Source organism: Mauremys mutica, chromosome 2 (assembly GCF_020497125.1).
Source record: "Mauremys mutica isolate MM-2020 ecotype Southern chromosome 2, ASM2049712v1, whole genome shotgun sequence".
NCBI lineage: Eukaryota > Metazoa > Chordata > Testudines > Geoemydidae > Mauremys > Mauremys mutica.
Window position 1 is genome coordinate 165,510,394 of NC_059073.1, and position 20,838 is coordinate 165,531,231.

The following is a 20,838-nucleotide window of genomic DNA, read 5'->3' on the forward strand; positions in this document are numbered from 1 at the left end:
TAAAAACCCACAGGTCGGCTGACTCAGGCTCACAGGCTTCAGGCTCTGGTCTGAAAAATTGTTGTGTAGATATTCAGGCTTGGGCTGGAGCTCCTGCTCTGGAACTTTGCAAAAGGGAATGGTCCAGTCCAAACCTGAATGTCTACTTAGTAATTTTTCAGCTCGGAGCACAAGCCCAAGTGAGCTGACTTAGGCCAACTGCGAATGTTTTATTCCTGTGTAGATGTAAGCTAAATGTCCCTGTTGATTGCTTTTGAAATGCAGACATCTGTCAGAGCTGCCAAGCAGTACCCAGAGGTTTGAGGTTGATGCCCAGAGCTGTAAGGACATCTAGATTTTATTTACCCTAATGTGCTTTCTCCTCACTTTGTCCTTTCCCAATCCTTACCTCACCCCTCCCTGCTCTCACTGGTGTGGGAGTGTGGCACTCTGGCAAATTGCCAGTCAGGCCAGTTTTCTGGGTCAGTTCAACCATCTAGACTCCCCACTCTGCTGGCTCACATAGCTAGGGAATAGAGCTGAGCACCAATCAAAAGAGAGCTTGTTATAAAGCTCAAACAGTACTCCCCTGATCAGCACTTCACCTTTCCACTCAGATCACCAAGTGAGTGAGTGAAGGTGAGGAATGGACTGTCAGAGAATAGTCTCCCCAGGTGAAGTGAGGGGGAGCAAAAGAAACACCTTATTATTTGTATTATCATAGCTTCTAGGGGCTCTAGTCATAGACCACCGTGCTAAGCACTGTACAAACCCAGAACAAAAATACAATCCTTGCCCTAAAGAGCTTGCAGTCTGAGCATAAGACAAGAGGCAACAGATGGAGACAGGCAGGAGTCTACAAGAAAACAATGATACAGCACAGGCTAGCATGATATGGTTATGGCATCAGCACAGCAGCAGCTTAATGGTAAGGTAAAGTTTGAAGGAGGATAATATGGTAGTTTTCAGGTGTTTGCAGGGAGCTGCTCCCAAGCATGATGAGCAAGGAGGAGGAGCCTGTAGTAGAGGAATGCAAAGAGAGGAGTTATGTGATTAAAGTTATGGGCTAGGAGAATAATCTTTGCCCGATTGAAGCTGGAACAGGCCTGTCTTGTCAGTACTTCCCTTGTTATGAATATGAGGTGCTGCTTCTTGTTTCTTTGACTACCCAGCAGGTGGTGCTGTTGTCAAATGGCTTGATGTTTTGTAGTTTTCAAGCAAAAATCATGTAAAATGAAGTCAGCAGACTAGATATGAGGATTAAATCTTGCTCTAACGTATTTCACCAGAAATAACCTGTTTGGAACATGGCTGTTAGCTCCCTCGCTGTTGGGGTGTGGGTGGGTGTGAGGATGGGGATAACTCTTGTGAAAGGTGCTACTGCACAGTCAGGAAATGTTTCCCTTATTAGGCTTTGTTCTTGTTAGCAAAATATAAATTATGAAAATGAAAAAAAAATCTGAAGGTGCTACCCTTTCACCTCTGCTCCCTCCACCACTTTGTGTGCTTGTTACTTGATTTTCTGCTTATGAAAGCCATGAGCAAAAAGTTTTTTGTAAAAACAGCAGAAGAGTGTAGCTGTGGCCACAAAAGGCTTAGAGCCTGTTTCTCAGAAGTGCTGACTAGTCACCACTGAAAATGAAGTCAGTAGGAGCTGTGGGTGTTCAGCCACTTTGAGGATCAGGCCCCTAATAATTGGAATAGTCTTTACTGACTAGGCTGGTTTTGGTGGGGTTTTATCAGTTTTGAACAACAGTGATGAATAGTTCTTGTGGAATTCTTTTGTTTTCATTTTTAAACAGCAAAAAATTTGAGAATCAAGTGGCTGAATTGATGTCTGTTACAACTCCTGATTAGAGAGACAAGGTGGGTGAGGCAATCTCTTTTATTGGACCAACTTCTGTTGGTGAGAGACAAGCTTTTGAGCCAGAGAGCCCTTCTTCAGGTCTGGAAAAGGTACTCCAAGCATCACAGCTAAATGCAAGATGGAACAGATTGTTTAGCATAAGTAGTTAATACATATTCTAAAGGGACCATTCAATGTAACTATGCTAGACACTAAAAATCATGGACTGAACAGACACTGTATTTATGGTGTGATAGACCCAGGCCAGTTGGGAACAGCAGAGTAGTCCTGTTGGTATCCAGGGAGTGAGCGGGCAAAGCCTGCCCACTGCTAAAGGACCTCCCCCCAGCCTAAGGGCAGGATCCACAGGTCCGTGACACCAAATAATTCCGGGGGACAACTAGTGAAATAACAGGAACTGGAGTGAGGTCACAAGGCTAAGCGAAGGGAACCTGACGGAGACACCGAGCAGAGAACCCCGGACAGCGCCCACTGCTCCTCGAAGGCGTCAAGGGAGCCAGCGGACGCTGCCCAGAGGAACTCTGCCCGGATGCATGAACAGACGGAGGAGTGGAAATAAGCCCCACAATCGCAGGAAATCCCGTTGGCCAGCCTCCTCTCCCTGGTTTTGTAGATGGCCATATTGGCCAGAGCTAGGAGGACAAGGAGGTCCCGCGACTTTGCAGGGCTACAAATGGGGAGTGAACAGATGAACAAGTGAGGGGAAAAGTGCAACTAAAAACATAATAGTTTATCTAAGAGGAGCCGGAATAGGGGCTGCAACCTAGCACACTCTAGATCAGGCCTGCACAACATACGGCCCGCGGAGCCTCACTGTGTGGCCCGCGGGGGGATTCTGAATCCCCCACACATGGCGCTCTGCGGGCAGCCCAGAGCCCTTTGAATCCCAGCCACGGCAGGGAATCAAAGGGCTCTGCGCTGCCCGCAGCGGCGGCGGGCAATCAAAGGGCTCTGGGCTGCCCATAGCCGCGGGGAGCGCAGAGCCCTTTAAATCTCAGCCGCGGCCGGGAGTCAGAGGGCTCTGGGCTGCCCGCAGCCATGGGGAGCCCAGAACCCTATGATTCCTGGGTGTTCAGTGTTAACAGGGGTCGGGTCAGGGAGCAAGGGCGATGGCTCGGGGAAGCAATGGTGTGGCAGCATGAAGGGAGGATTCTCTCTCCCATGTCCAGCAATATCCCCGCTGCACCCTCCTCCAGAGGCCCCGCTACATTGCAGACAGTGGAGGCGGGGCTCTCCCACTGGTTTGGGCGTGCTGGGGGCGGTACCCCTTGGACCCGAGCGGGAGCAGTGGTGGACTGAGAAGGAGGAGGGGCAGCTCTGGGCACGGGGCAGCCAGGGGCGCCAGCGATGACGAGGCCGGTGCCCTGCTGGGGCTCAGGGGTCCCGGACATTCCTCCATGCCAGGCCAAGGGGCAGTCCCTCCGGACATGTCCAATCGCCCGACAGAGGTAGCACCGGGCCTCCCCTGTGGAGTAATGCACCCGGTAGTGGGCTCCCTGGTAGGGGACCAGGAAGGACTCCTCGAGCGCCTCACTGTCATGCACCGCTGGCGGCAGTTGAAGCTGCACTTGCCAACAGAACAAGAGGACGTGACGGAGGGCGAGGTCTTTGCAGCCCAGCGGGAGAGGGCTGATAACAGAGATTGGTTGCCCCAGGGTAGAAAGGGCAGGCAGCATGGCAGCATTGGGCAGGAAGGGAGGGATGGAGGTCAGGACTAACTGGACACCCAGGTCTTCTAACGGTTCCAGGGGGACGAACACGCCCCCTACTGCCAGACCCTTCTCTACCGCCTCCTGAGCGGCTGCCTCCGAAGCTAGGAAGAAGACGACCTTTCCATACATTTTGGAGGCCGCCATGATGGCCGTGGGCCCCACCATGCTCGCCAACGCCTGCACGTAGGTCTCCACGTGAGGCGAGGCGAGCACCAGGAGGCAACGGATGCCATGCGTCCTGATCAAGGTGGGAAAGGCGCCCCAGCCGGTATAGATGGTAGCAGAGGCGGTGGTCGGGAGAGATGACGTTGTGGCAGGCAGGGGGGCTGCCGCCACCTGGGCGTATGCCCTGGGGGCCAGGGGAGGGGCACCCGCAGAGCTGGTGGAGGGAACAGCAAGGAGGGATGCTGCGGCCGGCAGCAGGGGCAACCTCTGCCGTGGAGGGCCCGGTCTTTTTAGCGGGGCCCTTACCCATCTTTCCCTGGCCTTTTCTGCCGGCTGGGGGGGCTCTGCCAGAACTGGAAGGGGCGAGGGACATGGCAGCAGCGGAGGTCACCCCAGTACTCGCCGCTGCCCCAGCGGGGGCGGTGGCAGGCGGTTCAGCAGCGGCGGTTGAGGTAGAGACTGGGGGGTGGTAGAGGTGGGGATGCGGGGGCAGGTAGAAGAGGGGCAGCAGCATGTACTTGAGGGGTCTCTCCCTCTGTGTACCTCGCCATAATGAGAGCGGGGAAGGGGACAAACAGCAAAATGGAGGTAGGGAAAGGAGGCAACCACTCCTCCCTGCTAGGCTGCAGGCAGGGGAGGAGGGTGCCAGAAGGGGAGGTCTAAATGGGCGGAGGGGGGCTATCAAGGACTTGGGGGGGGGGTCAGTCACTGACTCAAGGTGGAAATCCGGCTCCTCTAGCTGCACTAGGGGATCGGGGGATACAACAACATTGCGGGGGGTGCAGTGAACAGGGGTAAACTCAAACAGGGATGGGGCACAAGCGCACAGGAGGGGGCATGGGCACACAAGGAGAGGAGCTAATCGGGGCTGGGGGACCACGAGGGTAGGGGAAACAGCCAGTCTGGAAGTGAGGCAGAGGAAACAAGGGGCTGGCTTCAGGGCTGAGGAGGGACAATCAAGGCTGCAGAGGGAAACAGGCAGGGCAGACAAACTAACTGAAGCTGGGGCTGGGGAGGGGCAAAGGCTGCAGAGGTAAATGGGGTAGGCAACAAGGGGTAAAGCTGGGGGACCTATAGCAAAGGGGAAGGGGGTCAGTTCAAGGGCGGGGTGCGCCCGTGAGCGCTTGCACTTAAAGTCAAGGTTCAGCTGGCTGCTGCTGCTGCAGGCCCAAATGGTGGAAATAGGCATGGCTAGCTGGACAAGCAGCACAGTCCCAGAGGCAGGAGCTTTAGGCAAATGGAAACAGCCAGTGGGGGCAGTGGAGGAAGCAGCGGGTGGGGGGGGACACGAAGGGGGACCCAGATGGACCAGGGGGCAGGCTCCATGCCACACCCTCAGTGTCCCCACACACACAGTCCACCACACCACAAGAGCACAGTTCAAAAATCACTCAGTCCTTAAGTGCCCCCTCCACGGTGGTCTTCAGAGCCCCTGCGTGTTCCCTCAGCAGCAGGCGATCCACTTCTTCCTCTCCTCGGGGCTCCAACAGCTCCACAGCAGCTCCAGGTGGCAGTCTGGTGGCCAGGCAGGAGGGACCCCGCTCAGATGGTGGTGGTGGTGTCCTCTGCAACAAAGGCTGGAGCTGGGGTCCTGCACTCCCCTCTTCTGGGGAGCAGGCCAGCAACCCCCCTCCCCCACCCAAGGGGCGGTAGTTGGAGTAACAGCAGCAACTGAGGGTGGGGGGGATTCACTAGCCAGCCAGCAAGCAAGCAGGTAGCAGAGAAAGGGGGTGGGTGGTGGTGTCTAGCCCAGCCAGGGGAGTAGCTGGAGCAGCAACCGCAGCAGTAGCGAGGGCCCAATTCCCAGCAAGAGCAGCAGCAGCCCTCTTCCTCCTTCCCTCTACAGCAGAGTAGAAGGGAGATACACTACTGGCCACTGGAGAAGCAGGTGTCTGTTCCCTGACTGACCAGAGCAGGGGCTGATCCAGGCTAATGAGAACACCTGACTCCAATTAACCTGCTAAGAGTCAGGTGAGGCTGTTAAGCACCTGACTAATTAAGGCCCCTCCGATGCTATAAAAGGGCTCACTCCAGTCAGGCCAGGGGGAGCCAGAGAAGAGGAAGTGCAGGAGAGGAACTGGGAGCAAGAGGTGTGCAAGAAGCTGAGTGTGAGAGGGTGTGCTGCTGGAGGACTGAGAAGTACAAGTGTTATCAGACCTCGGGAGGAAGGTCCAGTGGTGAGGACAAAGAAGGTGTTGGGAGGAGGCCATGGGGAGGTAGCCCAGGGAGTTGTAGCTGTCACGCAATTGTACCAGGAGGCACTCTAGACAGCTGCAGTCCACAGGGCCCTAGGCTGTAACCCAGAGTAGAGGGCAGGCCTGGGTTCCTCCCAACTCCTGATCAAACACAGGAGGAATTGACCTGGACTGTGGCTCCTACCAGAGGGGAAGGTCTCTGGGCTGTTTCCCGACCCACAGGGTGAATCTGTGAGATGAGCAAATCTGCCAGTAAGAGCAGGACCCACCAAGGTAGAGGAGGAACTTTGTCACAGTGGTTTATTACAACAATCTGTAACCTGCTAATCCAATCTTTTTGTCTTGTGACTGCAGAGGTGTTAACAGGCCACTCTACCTTGAATGATCCCTTAGAATATGTACTATCTACTTATGCTAAACAATCTGTGGTGTTGTTTTTTTTTTGTTTAGTTGTGATGCTCTGAGTACCTTTCCCAGACCTGAAGAAGAGCGCTGTCTGGCTTGAAAGCTTGTCTCTCTCACCAACAGAAGTTGGTCCAATAAAATATATTCCTTCATCCATCTTCTCTCTCTAATATCACTGGCCCTACATAGCTACAACTACATTGCATACAAGAACTCCTGGTTGTCATTTGAAACTGACAAAAATATTGCGTATTCTGGTTTCAATTGAAACATAATACACCGCAGGTTTAAAACAAAAGGAATTATTTCTTCACACAATGCACAGTCAGCCTGTGGAACTCCTTCATAGAGGATGTTGTGAAGGCCAAGACTATAACAGGGTTTTAAAAAAAAAAAAAAAAAACTAGATAAATTCATGAAGGATCAGTCCTTCAATGGCTATTAGCCAGGCTGGGCAGGGATGGTGTCCCTAGCCTCTGTTTGCCAGAAACTGGGAATGGGCAACAGGAGATGGATCACTTGATGATTACCTGTTCTATTCATTCCCTCTGGAGCACCTGGCACTGGCCACTGTCGGAAGACAGGATACTGGGCTAGATGCACCTTTGGTCTGACCCAGTATGGCTGCTCTTATGTTCTTATAAAATTTACACAACCATTTAAGCAGACATTTCAGTACTTTACTCTGAAAAGGAGAGACTTTTACTATCAATTAAATGTGCTTTTAGAGTGAGAGAACTTTTTCAGATGAATACTGTCCAACTCCAAGTGTGTCCTAAAGAGACATGCCAGCCCTTTCTAACAAACTACAGTATTTAGTGCAAGTTAGAGTCCTCTTCATGTTATAATTTTCTGCTGCTTTGTGTACTGAACCAAACAGGATTTTTCTTGTCAGAACACCAGGTATTATCTTTACATTTAAGAGCAGCACAGCACCATTTTTCTCTAGTGAGCTTTGAGTATTTTTTGAGTCAATTTAATTATTCAGTTGTTTGTTTAAAAGTGGGACAACTTCAATATGGGAGACCTATATTAGAATATCCCACAGTTTAGTGTACTCATCTGACAGATGCCAGAGCCCTGTTGTAATCCCTTCTCCCCTTTTTTTGGGACTTGAACCAAAAGTCTCCTACATCTTGGGTTAGTACCCTATCCACTATGCTAAAGATTATAAGGGCTGGTCCACACTAAGAAGCGGGGTCGAACTAGGGTACGCAAATTCAGCTACGTGAATAGCGTAGCTGAATTCGAAGTACCCTACTTCGAACTACTCACCCATCCAGACGCCACGGAATCGAAGTCCGCGGCTCCAAGGTCGACTCCGCCACCGCCTTTTGCAGTGGTGGAGTACCGGAGTTCGAACTATCGCTTCCGGAGTTCGAACTATCGCGTCCAGATTAGACGCGATAGTTCGAACTCCGAGAAGTCGAACTCACCGCGTCGACCCGGCTCGTAAGTGTAGACTAGCCCTAAGAGAGGTCCTCTTCCCCCTATCACTTCACAAGCTGTTTTGTGTGAACTTGTCTGAGGGGCCTGATCCAGTAGGCAAGCTCAGTGGCCCCCAGCAGGTGAATTAGGCAGCTGATTGCCTATCTTCCCCTGCTTTGTGAGCTGTTCTAGGGCTCAGGCAGGAGATAAGTGCCCGGGCTGCAGTAGGCATGTCCGGAGGCAAAAACTTAGGCACCAAGTGAGGTTAGACACCTACAGGGTTAGGTGGTAGCTGAGAGAGTTTTGTGGATTGCAGTGGCACCTGAGCACCTTCATGGATTGCACTCTCACATTAGGTACCTATTTTGCAACATCTTAAAGTTAGAAACCTAAACTCCTACTTAGGCTCCTATTTGAGTGTCCCAGTTTTTAAAAGTGCTGAGTACCTAGCAGCTCCCATTCACTTCAAGTGAAGGGCTTTTTAAGGAGAACAAGCTCATCTCTGCTGACCTGTAAGCAATTAACTGCCAGCCAGCCAGCCCACCTAGGCAGCTAATTGAGCAACAAGCACCTAGGCCTGGTAAAAGGTTACCAGAGTGCAGTTGGTGGGAGGTGATCCTAGAGAGGAGTTTCCTGAGACCAGCAGGGGAGAGTTAAACTCTTCTAGCTTACTAGGGGAAAAGCTGACTGAAGGCTACAGCTGGGAGAAGAACTGGGAAATCCTGACCTCAGGAGAGGATGCTTGCTGGGATTAGCCCCAGAGTTTAGATGAAGGGTTAGATTTGAAGGGCCTATGAAGAGGGGTTTTGTACTGTGTGAAGAAAATTAATAAATGAGACTTCACAAAGGGAGTCTCTTGTTCTCAGTTCCTAGGTCTGGAAATCCTTACATGACTGACACAGCGTAGTAGGCCTGCAAGGACTTGCCCACTCAGAGGGTCGATGGAAACATTTTATGAGATGTGTTCTGGTCCAAAAAATCTAAATAAATCAGAGAGACAAGGTGGGTGAAGTAATGTATTTTATTTGATCAACTTCTGTTGGTGAGAGAGAGAAGTTTTTGAGCTATACGGAGCTCTTCTTTAACTCGGGGAAAGGTACTCCAAGTCGAAACATGTCAGTTTGGTGTCTTTGATTTGAAATAACTTTTCATTTAAAAATTTCCTTCAATATTATTGTACAAAGTTAAATACTTGAAACCAAAACAAAACACTTCATTTTGAATTGAGTGAAAGGTTTAGTTTGACCCCCCAAATGATTTATTTATTTTTTTAATTTCCAGTTTGCCAAAAATCTCAGCAAATTTTGTTTTCAGGTTGATCTGAAAATATTTTATATTTTTTTTCTGGTTACAGATTTAGGCACTTGTTTTGGAAAATCTTGGCCTTAACCTCTTTCCGCCTCAGTTTTTCCATCAGGATAATAATACTTATGAATCTAATAGAAATGGTTGTGTGGATTGTAAGTTGATGTTTGTAAATGCTTTGAAGAAGAAACTTGCTCTATTCCGTTGTAATACATTGCCATCATTTAAAATTGGTAGAGAAATTATTTGCAAGATTTTAATGAAATGTCAAGGTACATTTACACTAACATGGGGAAACTGACAGCTGTTATGGCTTTTTTTTTTTTCTTTTTTTTTTGTTATCAAAGTCACACTGACCAGCTAAAGGAAAGTGTTACAAGAAAAGGCAAAACAATCTTCATTTTCTTATTGCTGTGAAAACTGTGTTATACTATGTTCGTGTCGATGGCTGGTGGGGACAGGAGCTTTAGGATGGTTCGAGACTTTGAGAAGGTTTTTCCAACAAGCAGGTGACTCCATTTTTCCTGTAGAACTCAGCCTGCACTCGGTTAATCCTTGCATAATCTCTGATCGACTGCTCTACGGGCTGTTTTATGTGTCTTCCATATTCTGAAGAGGACAAAACAGCACTGGGTCTTGCCAGTTCCTGTAAGAACATTATTTAGATTTTATATTCCTTAATATATAAACACACACATGCAAAACAGTAGAGGAGCCACTGCTGTGACAAATATAGATTGCTAAATCTGGTGTAGCAGCTGGTGACAAGTGGGCCTTCTGCCTAGACAGAACTGTATAATATATGTTAGAGCAAGGCACATTTGTTTAGCAGAAAGACAATTACAGTGGGGTTTGGATCATTAGTGTATTGTCCAAAATTCCTGACTGAACTTTAACAATAGTGATAAAACATGACTGCATCACTGAGACAGCAGGATATGGAGATATGCTCTGAATGACTATATACTGATTACATGTACATACCCATATATATAGCCACACCCTAACCATGTGGAGGTGATATCCATGTCAGTAGTTGCAGACCATGTACTAAATGAATTTAGTATGCTTTTTGGGGTCAGTAGAGAGGCTTTATTAGCACACATTTGGGATGACCTGTACAATGCACGTGTGGCTGTGATGTTTGTAATGCTCCCAACTAGTTTTCATGCTCTGCTACCTCATTACACCTTCATGCATTCTGCTCACATAACTTACTGCAAAAAAAGAGTTAATGAAACATGAGCTTGAAAATATCGGCTCACTGACTCACCTGTGGTAAGCAGGAAGCTTTCCCTGGCAATTGTAGAGGACTAAGCCACTAATTTCTGTGCAATTAAAGGTCTCATTTTAAAAAAACAATTTTATGGTTATGATGCTGACCTTGTAAATGAGAACTGGCGGTAAATGTGCAGCATTATTACCCTCCTGAGTCACAGCAACCAGGAGGCTCTGGAGGCAGAAGAGACAGAAAACTTTCTTCCTTCCAGCAGCTAAAGTATGGATGGAACATCAACTGTGTGAGAACTTGTATGTTTGTACAGTGTCTAGCACAGTCGGCCCTGAATCCTGGCTGGGGTATATAGGTGCTACTGTAATAAGAGCTAAAGGGGGATACATAAAAATGGTGCCTACAGCAGGGATAAGGTGACAGCTTCTAAGCCCTACAAATACTTGATAAATGTGGATCAAGCCTACAACCTACATTTAAAGACAACTTTGGGCTATAGACCACTGGGGCAGCTGTGCTTTGCTGGGACAATGCAGATCACAAAGGTCAGGGTCAAGCATTCTCTGTTGAGTTGATCCAACTACGGAGTGAACTTCCAGAGATCAGGCAAAGCGGGAGCCTGACTATCTCTAGGAAACACTGCAAAACCTTCTTCTTCAAAAATGCTTTGCTAGCATAACGACGTTTCCAACAGTGACACCTCACTTGTACCCCTAAACTCTACCAAAATAAAAGGAAATTAAACACCCCGCAAACCAGAGTTTTGACCCCAAAAAGGGAGATGAGCCAGCTCCTCCATGAAGTCTACTAGGAACTTTGCTATTGAGTTTAGGAGGAAGCTGCTCAGATACAGAAGAGACACTGGGAGTGTTCCATGACCCACTCAGAATCCCAAGATTCACAGGGCAATCAGAGGTAATTCTCACAGAACTTGGAACTTCCTAACTGAGCATTTGCTATCCCATGCTGGTGTCTGGGCACCTCTCCTCCCAGGCAGTATTAACTCCTACAAGGATATCTCCACTTGGACATCTGCAGGGCCCTAAGGGGGGAACTCTACAGAGTATGGTTTCAGCCTAGCTCTACTCCCCAAACTCTACTGTGCCCTGAGAATACAGAAAATATACAGAGGGGAGACTGCTAACTCAGGAAAATAGGGTGCGTGTGTCTTTGGGTATGTCTATACAGCAGTTGGGAGTGTGCATTCCCCCTCAGGCAGCTGGAAACACGCTAGCGTTGCTTGAGCTAGTGCACTAAAACTAGCAGTGGACATTGTGGAAGGGGCAGCAATATGGGGTAGCCACACACGTGGAAGCCTGGCTGACCCCTTGGGTCTATACTTGGGTGACTAGCCTGTGCTGCTACCTGAACTGCAACATCCACACTGTCTACCCAGTCTGAGGGGCATGGCTTTACTCTTTCCCTGAACCTGGCTTAGGATACTTTGGGAGCGTAAGTCCCATTTACAGATACCACTGATCCACCAAACTCCTGCTTGGCTGTTGCCTAATGCTGTAGGTGCCTAAACTCATTCAGCACCTAAACTGTTGCCTCTGGGCGCATATCCTGCAGTCTCACTCTAGATGCCTCAGTGCTTTTCTCCTGCCTGAGCATGTGTACTACTTCCTCGAGATAGGTGTCCAAACACCTCTCGCCCTCCTAAACACCAGTGTGAGTCACAAACTAGGAAGGGTAGGTGTTCGGCTGCCTAAATCACACATGGGGCCCCAACCAAAACTGCTGGGGAGTGGGAGGGGAGACGGACCTCCCTTATAATCGTTAGCCTAGTGTTCTCAGCCAGGATGTGGAAGACCCAGTTCAAGTTTTCTCTTCCTTCCACTCCTGCCCCGTCCTGAGCAGAGAAGGGAGTGGAACAGTGAGCGACCACATCGCAGGTGAGTGCTCTAACCACTAGGCTATAGTTATTCTAACATTCTTTGGCCCAATACATATTTGAGTATTCTGTTGTTTAATTAAAGTGGAACAACTTCAACAGGAGACAGTGAGGAAACCCTGTCCCAGGGGTTAGAGCACTCACCTGAGACGTAGCAGATCCATGTTTACATCCGTACTCAAGTGGAGGTGGGATTTGAAGTGGCCGTTTCCCACATCCCAGTGAGTGCCCTATTTGCCAGGCTAGAGGTTATGAGTGCCTCCTGTCCCCCAGCTGTGTTGTTTCAGGCCCCACAAAAAATTTAGGGAGCCAAGTGCCTATCTGCCCCCTGTTCATGGATTACTAGCAGAGCAAGGCACCCCTGTGCAGCCTGGACTTAAGTACCTATCTCAGAGAGGGGCAGGGCTTAGCATGTCCCCTCTCCGGTTGGTGTCTCCCATTGGCTTGCGTAGGTGGCTCCCTGCCTATTGTGCTGGCTTTGTGTATCACAGGCTAAGGTGCCTATTATGACAGTTCTTAGGGTACCCAAGACAGTTAGTCAACTTGTTACCTCCTGCCTCTGGTGTGAGGGAGTCTTGCTTCTGGTAACTGGGTGTTAGCTCCCTAGCACCATCAGCCTTTCAGACATTCAAGCACTCTCCTTTAGGCTATGCCAGCCCTGTCTTTGCCTTGCAGGTTAACAAGAGGTGCACCCCAACCCCTGAGTCACTTTGAATTGTTCACCTGTGATATCCAGCCCCTGGTACTGGCTACTCACAGAAATTCCAGATTCTCTGCACCCAAAGGTGCAGTGTATCCCAATTTTCCAGTTTCACTAGGGATGCTGGAATTAGGGATATTGGGAGTGCAGCAGCACCTCCTGACTTGAAGTGGTTTCCATCAGATACAGGGCTTACAGTTTTGTTCAATGGCTTTCAGCATCCCCACTATAAAAATTATTCCACCACTGGTTTCATATTAAATCACTGCTCCTCTAAGCCACACAGCACTTGTAATATGAAGCTGGACAGGTTACAAGCTTTCTGTAGATAGCCTAAATTACTCTTTATAGATAAATATCCTGTGAGACACATTTGGTAGTGTGAGTTTGTCAGGTCTAAGATAAGTCTGCTTTGCAAAGAACAGTGGGCCCCATTGTCAAGGGGTCTCTGTCATATCTGTCTCTCCACATTAGGCACCTAACTCCATTGTTGTCAATGTGAATGAAGCCACTTTAATGTCCGCATATAAACCTTACCTCATCATTAATGTTCAGACCTTGACTATTTGCATGTTCTCTGTCACATCGGTGGAGTTTTTCATTGTAACCCATTGGCCTCTTAAAAATGGAGTCATATGTGGAAACAATCCCTGTCTTGGGATAAAGAAAAAAATATGATTAACTTACAGTGGTGTTTAACACTGTGAGTTAGAAAATAATGTGGTAGAACTACTAACTAGTGCATGTGCAGCACTATATGCTGTGAAAAACATCAGTTGTTAGCAACATTTGGGGCATCCTTTTGAAATAGTCTGAAAAAATGTTACAATTCTTTTGTGCGTTTGGCTTGTCTGTGAAAATGTGAAACTAAAACAACTTCTACATGATATGTAAAGACATTGCCAAAGGATTTGTCTGAGTGTTTCATATCACTGTTTCCCCCTTTATAATTTATAGTAACCACATGGAAGCTTAAATCGGTTTCTTTACTGAACTATTTTCCTTCAGCAAACGCATACACTTGATTAAAGAGATATTTTGGTTGAAGGAAATGGAGAGAAAGGCAGCTTTGAAGTTCATTTTGAAAGAAATAGATATTGGAAGTAGCCTATGAATCAGCCTTTATCTTCAAGTTAATGCATATTTTTGTGTAGCTCAGAAACATACTGCATGAGTAATCTCTGGTTCCAATAATATGCATAAACACACACTTGCCACCCCTCCAAGAAACATAAAAATGATTGTACTTAAAACATCTTTTCATATGAAAATCTCAGAGCTCTATTTAATTAGTGTCTCCAGTGAATCCCAGTCTTGCATTTCCTGGTGTACCGAAGACTCCCACTGATTGCAGCACCGGTTTTCTATATACCAGAAATGAAGCCTTGAGTCCTTGAAGTCCCAAAGTGCTAGGTAATGCACAATTAGCTACAGACACTAGAGATTTATTATGATTTACAAATACTGAACCATGTATGTTTCAGAAACAAATATTTGAGAGAGGAGAGGAAAAGACCTTTTGCAATATATTAATAATTACTTATGAAAATCATCAAAGGCTCAGCACTTTGACTGGAGAAGATCTCAACCTATCACCCTGTTCTTGTGACACATGATCTAAAAATCTGAAAAAGTGAAACTTTAAAAACTTCAATCTTCATTTTTGGCTCAGCAATGATGTAGTTGTAATTAGGCTTGGAAGGATCAGATTTTTATAGGTAAATTTCAGTAAATATCGATTTCACTGTGTACATACAAGCTAACCAAATAAATTCCATCAACAATAATTGAAAATTAAAGATTGGCAAAGTAAGAAAAGTGCTGCTTGAGAACTTTACAGTTTGACTTAAGGATAATTACTTTGTATATTTTCATGTGTGATGTTGACAATTTGTGGTTTTAATGACTATAAAGCTTTAACTTTTTGAATATCAATGTCAGTCATTAAATAATTGTATGACACCCTCCCCTCCAGTTTCCCACAAGTGTGAACATTTACATCAATAAATATAAAAAATGCTTAAAGCCCATAATTTTGTGCAACTGTGAAAATTTAAATAGATTAAAAATAAAAAAAAAACATTTATGGTACTTTAGAAAACTGAAGCATGTTCTGATTTTTATCTTTTTTTCTATTTTATAACTATTTATCTCTGAAAATATTAAAGTCAGAATAGTGCTAGATGGTTATAATGGTCCCATTGAAAGGAAACTTTTGGCACAGCCTTAACTATGGTGTCACTAATGCACTCCTATAATAATAGGGTTACTCAATAAGGGAAATACACTAGCTGGTGTTCAAGAGGAAGGGCTGTTGGTTTTTTTTTTTTAATCTATTCTCCCTTTCACTTCTCAGAGGCGATGAGATTTGTAGAATTCTAGGTGGTGATTTGTCCTCCCTATTATTGTACTTCAATATAGCTTTTCCTTGGCTTTCCATATTTTATTTAGAAGCCAAGTAAAGATCTACCTCATGCTGGTTAAAAAGAACTACTGCATTATTCACTGACTAACTATATCAATGAAGAAAATTCAGCCTTTCTCGGACTTGAAGGTAGACAGACAGCCTATCATGTTTAACTGTAATTCTGTCCTAGATAATCTGTTTGAGCAGTTCTGCCAGAATTATCTCACCTAATTGTGCAATGTCTGGCTGGTTATTTTGTCTCCAGATACTTTACTGGTATTAATGGTAGTCATTTCCATCAGTTGCTAAATGCTAGAATAGTAGGCCTGTATTTTTAATAACCCAGCCGGAATGAATGAATCATGTAAAATGGACAAGCAATCCATGTCTCAGGTGAGTATTTCCTATGATCTGGCTTAATAAAATCAAGCACTTGTAAATCACTTTGAAAACATTAATTAAAGTTCACAACATGCCTATCAAATAGGTGTGGGGTAATTCATGGATGGGGAAATGAAACACACACTGTTTACATGAATTTGCCCAAAACCAGAAAGGGAGTCATTGTCAAAAATGGGATTAAAATTAAGGATTTCCTGTCTTCCAGTCATGTTCTCAGGCCACTAGCCCATGCTTCTGTCTACCTCAATCGCTGAACTGCATTTGTTTTTAACATTCTCTGTTGAAATAGTCAATAAGCTTATCCCAACAGTCAGTCAGTTTATTCCCCACAGTCACCCAATGCAAACCTCAAATTTGTCATGCCTTTTTTACTCATGGTCTAATAATTCCTTAGTTATACAAACCCATGGGTCACATCTATGCTTTTTTTCCAGGCCATTTCTCATTCTTATTCCCATGGTGCTACCCCATCTGAGAATCTATGAAAGAGCTGTTAACACTTTTAGATTTTATTTTATTTTTATATTATCCGAGTGGCATCTTCTAACACTCCCAGATTACCTGGTTTGTAAAACTGACTTCATATTCTAAACAAAGCTCTGCGATATGGCAGCTGATCAATGTGAATTTGATATAGAATTTACAATGAGACTTTATCAGCTCTGTACCTGTGTAAGCCATATTTGGAGCTGCAGCCTCACCTCGGCTTAATGTTGTTGTTCTCCCTTTCTTTCTTTAATCTTTTAAGCACACCATTAACTATTCTCATTCACAATAATCATTAGGCTCTGCCTCTAAGTACCTTTCCTGTGTAACTCTGAAACCTGCAAATGAAAATGAGCAATGTCTATGCTGATTATTTTAACAAAACAATCCAACCAATGTGGCAAGTGGATTGGCTGTGGTGATCTTTGTCAACTGTATTTGCCAAGTGAATTTTAACATTTTGGATTGAAATGAGCAATTCGTTTTGCACAGTGATTAAGCCACACTCAGACCATTGCAGCACTACTGACCTATGCTGAATGAAACCAGGAACAGAAGTGAAAGGTTCTGTATCCTGTTACTTAGTTGTGAGCAGGTAGTACTTTTATCCTACTTCATATAAAATCCTCACAGTCAAACTTGCCCCCTACCTAGGTTTTTGCCTTTGTTGGTGACTCCAGTAATAATAGATTATAAATCTCAGCCTAAAATTTCTCCTCAGTCTTGGCTGCTCCTAGAGTTTCCTACAGCACCTTGATAGCTCTGCTGCTTCTTCTTGCTGAAAATTAATCCTCACCTGTCCTAATGAGTCAGCAGTATTTACTCAGCAGCTTTATGCAGTATTTTAATTCCTGCTAAGAGGGAGATTTAACATAAGAGCCCTAAATCCCTTTGCTGGGTAATAGATTTGGCCACCTCATCTTCAAACGCTTAGGTACCTACAAAATCATCGAGATTCACAAAGCCTGAGTTAAGCACTCAGTCTTCCTATACAACAAATGGAGGGAGACAGGTACCTAAGAATGGATTCACAAAAAGCCAGTATGCCAGATGGCTCCCTGCCTAAACTAGCCAATGGGAGATGCCCAGGAGAAAGGCATGTGCTAAATCCTACCTCTCTAAGGCAGTTTAGTGCCTTAGGCTATGTCTACACTTAAGACACTACAGTGGCTTAGCTGCAGCAGGGGCATTATATGTTTCAGTGGAGACATGACAGTGATGGGAGGTGTTCTCCTGTTTGCTTTAGTTAATCCATGAGAGGTGGTAACTAGGCTGACAAGAATTCTTCCATTGACCTAGCCGTCTACATGAGGACTTAGGTTGTCTTAACTACATCGCTCAGGGGTGTGAAAAATTCATACCGCTGAACCATGTAGCTGGATCAATCTAATTTTCTAGTATAGACCAGCCCACCGGTTGGGATGGAAGGCACCCATCTCTGCTTGGGAATCTCAGCTATGAACCCTCTCCTGGAGTTAGATACCTCTTGCAAGAAGCTTGGGGGGAGGGATAGCTCAGTGGTTTGAGCATTAGCCTGCTAAACCAAGGGTTGAGAGTTCAATCCTTGAGGGACCCATTTAGAGATCTGGGGCAAAAATCTGTCTGGGGATTTAGTCCCTTGCTTTGAGCAGGGGGTTGAACTAGATGATCTCCTGATATTCTATGATTGGGGAGGGGAGCCTCCATAACTTCTAGTCCAGTGGTTAGGGGATTCACCTGGGATATGGGAAACCCTCAGTGCAAGTTCCCAACTGCCTGATGGGGAAAAGAGATTTTAACAGGAATCTCCCACCTCTTAGATGAGTGCCCTAACTGACTGAGTTTAGGTGCCTACAGCGTTCAGCAGTAGCTGAGTGGAGTGTTTTGTGAATACCACTGGTGCCTAAATCTGGGCCTACATCCCTTTGTGAATCTAGCCCATAGTAGTAAAGTTAACCATGTGCATGAATGTTTGTAGAATCAGGGCCTTACTGATGTTGAACTACTTTCCACTTCTGAACCAATATGGAAACTATTTCTTAGACCACAGTCTCTGACAGCACAGACTTCTCAGCAGAAATTGGTCAGCTAATCTGTGCCAAATATTGATAGTACTGAGATATTTTTCAATAAAATCACTATCTGAAGTATGTTTAGAGGTTTAACCAGAGGACAACATTCTGTTTGTCAATTGAATATGTTTTGTTGAAATTCACTCCAACTCCTTTCTGTATCACTTTTCCCATCTAAAAAATATGGGTAATACCTTTTGTCCTCCAGAAGTGATGTAAAAATTAATTACACGTTACAAAGAATTTTGAAAAAGAAAAGTGCTATGTAAGTGCTAAAGTGGACTTTCCAGCATAAGGCAAAAGTGTGACATTCTCATGCGGTTGATTTGTGTGCCTTTAAAATATTGGCATCAAATTTAAGATGGTTGTGTTACCATCATGTCTATGGTGACTAAGATCAACCCACCCCAATCTTATTAGATGCAACTACATGGTCCCAGATTGAATTAGACTGCATAAAAGACTGCCAAAAAGCTGAACTTATTATACATGCCCTTTATTAATTTATCCAGGGCTCAGTAAATCCCCGTGTAATCAATTATTATTTTTTCTAGGCTGTAAATTATACCCTAAGGAACAAACAAGATTTTCCAGCTGCTGAACGTCCTTGTTGATATTAATTGCTTTACTTAGGAGGAATGATGAGTGCTGACCACTCAGGGGCCCAGGCTCTGCAAATTTAAGATTTAAGGGTGGGGAGGGAAAGCCAAGAATGCATTTTCCTCTCCAGGTGAAATGTACAAACACCTATTTACTTACTGTGATGTTTCTGCTGCCCCCTGCAGCCTCTTCGCTTTCACTCCTACACCGCCTCCTTTCTTATTCCTCCTCTTTTCATTCCCTCGCCCCCAGCCCCGCGCCCTGCCCCGTTCTCCTCACCCCCACCCCACCTTGAACTCCTGGTGGAAGTAGCTGTGCTCCGGGGGGTCCCTGCGGCCGGGCGGGATGTAGCTGAAGGCGGACAGGGCGGAGAGCGGCATTTGGTGTTTCCCTTTCGTCTGCTCCGCTGATTCCTCCTCCCGCTGCCCGTCTGGTTCCGTCCCCTCCGGGGTGCGCGACATCCCGCGGCCGGAGCCCGGCCCGCCTGGGGCACAGAGCGGGTCCCGCTGTTGCTGGTCTTTCTGCGTTCCGGGGTTACTAGGAAACACGCGTAGTATCCAGTTGTGAGGTCACACAAAGGGAGCGGGCAATGAGTGGCGCCGTTAGCCACAGAACAAGCTGTGGGGTCTCCAGAGGTAGGGACGTTGTTGTGCCCAGCAAAGAGCTCGCAGGTGCGGGAGGTTTCCCCCCATGTCTTCATTTGTCCCCACAGCGGGACGCCCTCTCCCAGCTCCCTGTGGCTCCCGGGTTAGGTGCATTTTTGGCAGAAAGTGTTTCATCCTCTCTCTCAGGTAATGCCTGAAATTGCTCTCACACGCTCAGATATTGGAGATGGGAATAGAAAGAGCCCGTGTCTCAATCTCGCCTGTCACGTGGGCTCACAGTCACCCTGCTCTGGGTTTGGACTGTGCTGAGTGGCTCCCACTTTACCGATTCTGTATTTGGCCAGAGGCTGCGGTGCATCTTTCACTGTGGGGAGGCTGTTTGCTAGCGTGGTAGTTCTGTGCAGGGATCTTTGGTGCTAGCTTGTTGGTTTTTAATTGTTCTCCCCAGTGACTGGTGCACTGGGGTGATATTGCTGGTCTTGGCCATAGAGTTCAGTTGTGGGTGGAGCTGTTGCACTGCTCAGGAGGTCAATGTTTCTGATTCTGAAGAGTAGTGAGATATAGGACTGGATCATGCTTTCACTTGGATTTAATGTTCCAACCACTAATGTTCCCTAGTGGAGACTGAGCATCTGCAGCTTTGGCTGAGATGGCACCAATCCTTTCTTTTCTTTCTGCATATGTATGTGACCTTGAATAATGGCTGCTCCTGCATCTTCCCCTCCCTGTTCCTCAGTGACTGATCCTCCTCTCTGAGGAACTCTGCAATGCATTCAGTCCGTATTAGTTACAATACAGAGCCAGAGCAGTAGAATGGGTCCTTAAAAGGTCATAAAGGGAGTGAAAGTTCCATTTACATCCATGTTTAAATCCCCTTTATCCTGTGAGAGCAAAGCGTCCTATTAGATATGAGAATCTGGCTCTATCTTCTTTACTCTCTAATTTGTGTTTGATTCTTCTTACTTGGCAGAGAGAGTGGTTTCAGAAGGAGGTGTAGCTAATGTTGGTGTCACTAGGCATAACCCTAGGTAACTCACGAGGGTGGAAAGCCATAAGTGTCAATAAAGCCTTCTGTAGTAGGCCTGAATGAACTAAAGTCACTCCATGTCTGACCAAAGCACTTCCATGTTTATGTTTGAACTTTAATCAACCTAGCAGGCCAGTAACCGAGAATGGAATGTACAACAGCTAGCTCAACCGTGGTACTGCCAGGAGATAATGATGAGGCCTGCTTACACCTGGCTAAGGGGGGTGGGGGCAGAATAACAGATCAAAGAAATAAAACAAGATAACTGTTCACAGAAGAGTTACTAACGAGCTAAAGTGGTTTTTGCCAAGTATGACTTAACTGCTTAATGTAATTGCTATTGCAAAGTGTATTTGCTGCATGGGAATGAAAGGTGGGA

At 46.3% G+C, this 20,838-nt stretch overlaps 1 protein-coding gene across 1 annotated transcript; it reads right to left on the reverse strand.

The window, feature by feature from the left end:
* Positions 1-9,305: 9,305 nt before the first annotated feature.
* On the reverse strand, positions 9,306-19,353 carry C2H5orf49 (chromosome 2 C5orf49 homolog). Its single transcript, XM_045003151.1, has 3 exons — positions 19,118-19,353; positions 13,419-13,535; positions 9,306-9,702 (listed from the first exon to the last, which is right to left on the reverse strand). The coding sequence occupies exons 1-3, from the start codon at positions 19,286-19,288 to the stop codon at positions 9,523-9,525; spliced, it is 468 nt and encodes a 155-aa protein (XP_044859086.1). The 5' UTR covers positions 19,289-19,353; the 3' UTR covers positions 9,306-9,522.
* Between the last annotated feature and the right edge of the window lie 1,485 nt (positions 19,354-20,838).